Below are 6,000 nucleotides of genomic sequence, written 5' to 3'. Positions count from 1 at the left end.
TATTCTTAACCCGCTGTGGTATGAGCTATAGGCTCTCTTTACGCTCATGCGTTTTACAGTGCCCTTTTTAGGGCGCTGTTCGAACCCATTGTGGTATGGAGCTACATGCTCATTTCACTGGTTTATGGACAAAAGGTCGAAAGACAAGACGTCGAAAGAACAAAAGGTCGAAATACAAAAGGTTGAAAGGACAAAAGAACGAAAATGATTTGTTGTTGGGAAATTTTTCCTTCTTTGAAAAACAGATTTTCGACCTTTTGTCCCTTCTCTTTTGTTCTTCGACCTTTTGTCTTTTGACCATCTGTCCTTCCGATTGTTTGTCTTTCGACCTTTTGTCATAGATTCGTTGCATTATACATGTACATACATAAAAACAGTTCAATCTCGAAAATTAAAATACATGCCAGTTAAACGCATTTCTCATCAACGTGGGTGTGAATCAACCATGACCAAAATGACAAATTGAGTTTTGAAGAAAAAGCCGATAAAAATATATTATCATAAATAAACGTGTTATTACTCTTCCAAAAAGAAGAGCTCAACACACCCAAGCAATTAGAAATGATATGATATGGTAAGGCTATTAATAAACATTGATTGCCTCTCTTCTTCCCGCGATCCAAGGTCCATTCGCTTCTCATTATTTAGGTAGTGGCTTTTCCTCGATGAAACATGTATCACCACTTCCCAGCATTGCCAATCGAACACTCGTTTCACTCTCCCTCTCGTTTTTCGTCATCTCTAGCTCTGTTACAGTGTAACCTCAATTTGCCAACTAGATCGGGGGTCCATAAATTGATTTGGTTTGTAAATTGAATCAGTTCGTGAATTGAGGAAGTTTGGCTCGTAAAACGAGATTTTAAATTTTGGAGTCAACCGATCGGGTCGGTGAACCAATCATTCTAGGTTGACTTACCACGAATCGCAGTTAGATTCGGCAAATGTGTCTGGGTATGTTCTTCTTCTTCTTCTTCTTCTTGGCATTACGTCCTCACCGGGACAAATCCTGCTTCTTAGCTTAGTGTTCTTATGAGCACTTCCACTGTTATTAACTGAGAGCTTTGCCAAAGTTGCCATTTTCGTATTCGTATATCGTGTGGCTGGTACAATAATACTCTATGCCTAGGGAAGTCATGGAAATTTCCATTAAGATAAGATCCTGGACCGACCGAGTGTCGAACCCAGCCACCTTTAGCATGGCTTTGCTCTGTAGCCGCAGACTCTAACCGCTCGGCTAAGGAAGACCCAAATCTAGGAATGTAGCTTTTTCTAAATTCTAATTTTGTAACAAATTTAGCTAGTGGATTTAATCACCTTTATTTTTTAAAGCTCTTAGATGCCAAGATTGTACACAAATTATTTTTCCGACGCACTTTATTTAGATTTCACGAATTTATTCAGCTTACTTCGATGAGTTACTAAGATCACGTACTGAATCAATATTCATCACCTTGTTAACTGTTAGGTATGAAGGTATCTAAAGACCTACTTTACAGGAAGTTCTTGGATAGCTCAGAACATTTCTCAAAAACAACACTGCAATATATCAATGAAAGCAACACAACTTCTTTGCATATGCACAGATTATCAGGGCTTCATAGATTACGCATGAAGACCTGGAGAGAATATCCCAGAGTAATTTAGACAAGGTATAACCGATAATAAATATGTATATTACTTAGATTAAACATGTCTCAACTAAAGTTAAAAACAAATCATATTATCGCTGCAACACTTGTCATTCTTTCTCATTTATCCATATTTACTGAATTCACGAGCTTCATAAAAAAGGCTTCGTAAATCGAGGTTCCAGTGTACATATCATCGACCCCTACTTGAACTGGTTGGCTACCGGTCACACGTTGCACTCACTGCCACCCATAGATCCCAATCCAAGCCCCAACATCGAACGAGGAAGAAAGGAAAAAGGCGGGTAAATGAAACCGTCGAAAGAAAAAAGAAATGAAAAGAGCAAATCAAATTGCACCCATCGCCAGTCAGTAGCCTGGACCAGAGCTGCAAGCCAAAGAAGACATACGAGCCTCGAAAATTAAAGTTTAAACTTTACAACCGCTGCCAAGTTGGTTATTCGTACGCCAGACCGCCGAAAGTGTGCATCGCATCGTGATAGCTTGTGCCCTGCTGGACAAATCGTAAACTTGTCTCGCAAGTGCAAAAAACATCCCTCCAGGACAAATCAGTACCAAATGCAAAAGTTCCAGTCAAGTGCTAAACTTCACAGTTAAAGAACAAAATATAATGTCCCTCCAAAGCAGCAAGTGAACCACCCACACAAAAAGTGCCGAACAAATTAACAGGTTGTGAAACCTGGGTTTCCCATCCGGAAAAGTCGTTAGGCAAAGAAATGTAGTGAAAATTAAAGAAGAAACCATCCGGAACAACATCCAACGGAACCGTAAAAAGGAAATGTTCTTAACGTTCACAAACATAACTGGGGGAGAGCAAAACTCTTAATCAGAAAGTAATTTTCACCCCACACAAGGGATACCCCTTTAAACAATCCTCGGTAGCTTTATCCTCTCGTGGAACAAAACAAGCTAGAAGTGAAAATTAAATTTCCGAAGAAAAGTGTCTGACAAGTGAAAAAAAAAATCAAAAGCAGTGAAAGGAAGCCCAATTTGGAGTATTTTGGATAAGTCCGCGAAGGAGGAGAACATCCGGCAAGAACACTCAGAGTAGAAAGTTTTCGGTTGAAGTTGTGCCAGACGAATCGTAAGCAGCAGACATCCCGGAACCAGAACGGGAAAACAACATCACACACAATTCGACGAAAGATGCTGCCACTTTTGTTCTTCGTTTTGCTAGCAGGTATGTTGGGAATGGATTCATTGACTTCATTGGAATATCCGGTTAATGTTTAGATGGGAGAGCTGTTGGATGGAAACAGCGTTATTTGCATTTTAGTTTCTAAACCAAGTGTTAATAGGAATAAATGGTTTTCGGACCGTGAATGGTGACATATAGTTACGAGATGAAGTTTATTATTAATATCCATAAAATAAAATCGTTAGTAATTTTTTCAAACCTCAATAAGGTATATTGTAGCTTCGTGTTTTTTTTTACGTTTGAGATACTATAATATCGATGATTATTTCTAAATAAAACATTAGGAAATTCCTAGATTATATCTGAAAATAGTCATTTGTTATCTCAGTACAATTGGTAGAATTTCTGGATCATTGATGTAGGCTTATGACTACAAAATCAATATTAACCCTTCTACCAGTAGCTTCATTTTTTACCGTAATAAAAATATTCAAACCTCAATAATTTATTGTTTGTCGATATTTTTCACCATTTTTTCACAAGTTTACAAAAAACTCTTATAGTTGAAGAATCTGTGTAGATATTGATCCTTGGTAAACTGAATCCTGAGATGTTCCGAAATTCCTTGGAGGATCAACTCGTAGCCATAACCTATGTGAATATCTCAGGCTACATAATTTGTATCGTATTGAGATATTCACTCTTCGAAACTATACATTATTGAGAGTATGTTGAGAAAAAATGAAGCAATTTGATGCAGCCGTCTTTGAGTAATGGGCATTTTTGTCTCTGGTATCACGCTGGCCAAATAAAGATCTTGAAAACTTCAAAAAACATCATAACGTAATTTTCTAATATTTCCTAGAATACTTAACCGACCCTACTCCCTGAGGAAACTCAGGTAAGTCAGATGTGAAAATATTTTATGATATTGGTCCCAAAATGCTGCCTTGGGAAACACCAGCTCTTACAGGAAGTCTTTCAGACCTGGAGTTCTGATAATTAACCTGAAGTGTACGATTTGACAGATAATTTTGAATTATTCTAACAATGTATGTTGGAAAATCAAAGTTTTTTTTTTATTTTACGATCAAACCTTCATGCCAAACATTTTTGAATGCTTTTTCTATGTCTAGAAGAGCAAGACCAGCAGAATAGCCTTCAGATTTGTTGGAACGGATCAAATTTGTTACACGTAAAAGTTGATGAGTGGTCAAATGTTCATGGCGGAATCCGAACAGTTAATTCGCAAAAATTGAATTTTCGTTGATGTGGGCCATCATTCTGTTCAAAATGTCCTTTTCAAAAAGTTTACTGATAGAGGAAGGCAAACTGATTGGACGATAGCTCGAAGCTTCTGCAGGATTTTTGTCTGGTTTTAAAATTGGTACAACCTTCGTATTTTTCCATTTGTCAGGAAAGTATGCTAATTGAAACATTTGTTTAATATATCAACAAGTCGGTGTTCAGACAGACTGGACCAAGTGTTTTTTCTTGGTTCCAGAAAAAAAAGTTCATCAGGCGTTCGAAATATCAAAATAATTGGGTTATTTGCTGTAATAATGGAGCTTATCTATTTGATGATACATCTGTATCAAACAAGCATCGGAAAAATCAGATTTGATGGAGTCTTCAGCGTATCTTTAGAACACCTAAATTTCATCTAGTCCAGTCTGTCTGAACCCCGACCAACTAAGGATAAGCTACTTTTTGTATGTTTCTTGATGAGGATGTAGAAAATTCCATCATCGCCAGTCTCCCAGAAATATTCGAAAACGTTCTCTTGATTGAGAATATTTTCGAAGTCCAGAGTAACCTGGTTTTCAATTGGACTAGCATGTCCTAAATTAAAACTGTGCGCGCATTCAAACTGCATAGCAAGTTTTTGAGCTTTTTCGCCATTAGTTAGTAATAATTTGTTTTCCCCTTTCAATGCCGATATTGGCTTCTGCGGTTTTTTTTTTTTCAAAATTTTAGATAATTTCCAAAAATGCTTAGAGTTAGGGTCCAACTGAAAATTTTTATATACAATCGCGAGTGCGTTGAAATTGTCGTCTTCTCACGTTTATACACGTATCAAGAAAATTTAAATTTAAAATTTTGTTAAATTTAAAATCATTGTCTACAATCACGGATTCAAATTTTACTTCACATTTTGGAATTGCAATGCTCTCGTTTCAAGAACATTTTCAATATCAAGTTTCGTTTGTAAAGAAATGTTAACATCATCTTTGTAGCTAATTAGTTACTCATGCTGATTTTGATTCTGATCATGTCCCTGTTACATTTCAAATACATATATATGGCTCGAAAATAATTAAAAGTTGAGCTGATTGGACAGAGAATCGCTTCATGGGATATTTGAAATATAACAGGGACATGATCAGAATCAAAATCAGCATGAGTAACTAATTGGCTACAAAGATGACTAGAGTTGGTTGAGACCAAATCAATCGTAGAAGGATTTCTTGGAGAGGTAAAACATGTATGTATCATCAAATAAAATTCTGCTGTTGGAATTACTTTGAGAATTATTCCATGACCGATGTTTGGCATTTAAGTAACCAATGACAACATTTTTTAACTTATTGCGAGTAAATTTTCGCAAGTCAGTTTGGAGCAAATTAACTTGCTGTCCAGAGCATTGAAAAGGCAAATAAGCAGCTATGAAAGTATATTTACCAAGCTGTGTTTCAACAGAAACGCCCAAAGTTTCAAAAACTTTAGTTTCAAATGACGAAAACAGTTGATGCTTTATACGCCTATGAATGATGATTGCAACTCTCCCACATGCCCCATCAAGTCGATCATTACGATAAACAAAAATGTTAGGATCTCTTTTGAGTTAAGATCCAGGTTTCACATCCGTTTCAGTAATAACTTCTTTATGCACGTTATTAACCGTAAGAAAATTGAACAGCTCCACCAACACCAACTTGGACAGCTTCAGTCATAGTGCTGGCTTTGAACATTGCATCAATCATTAGATTTAATTGTTCAGTTAGAAAATGAAAATCAGAGGCAGACATATCACTTGAAGTGGGTACATTATCTGATAATTTCCCATTAGAATTTTCGGTAGACGAAGAAGCGGAGTAGATGTTACCTGTGACGGCAGGGTTTTTTTTTCATTTGATTTGAAACAAGTAGAATGGGTACTCATAGTACGAATAGGGGAGGAGTTTAACCTGCTACGATATCGGCAAAGGATTT

At 36.7% G+C, this 6,000-nt stretch overlaps 1 protein-coding gene across 1 annotated transcript in view; it reads left to right on the top strand.

Annotated features, from left to right (window-relative positions):
• The first annotated feature begins 1,919 nt into the window (after positions 1-1,919).
• Positions 1,920-6,000, top strand: part of LOC5578285 (sex-determining region Y protein) — a 30,637-nt gene continuing 26,556 nt past the window's right edge. Inside the window, exon 1 of the mRNA XM_021843179.1 lies at positions 1,920-2,829. Coding sequence (XP_021698871.1) covers positions 2,796-2,829 — 34 coding nt within the window. The 5' untranslated portion in view covers positions 1,920-2,795. The remainder of the gene's footprint in view (positions 2,830-6,000) is intronic.

Source organism: Aedes aegypti, chromosome 2 (genome assembly GCF_002204515.2).
Source record: "Aedes aegypti strain LVP_AGWG chromosome 2, AaegL5.0 Primary Assembly, whole genome shotgun sequence".
Taxonomy (NCBI): domain Eukaryota; kingdom Metazoa; phylum Arthropoda; class Insecta; order Diptera; family Culicidae; genus Aedes; species Aedes aegypti.
The sequence above is the reverse complement of the archived record's forward strand: the minus strand, read 5'-3'. Positions and strand labels throughout refer to the sequence as shown.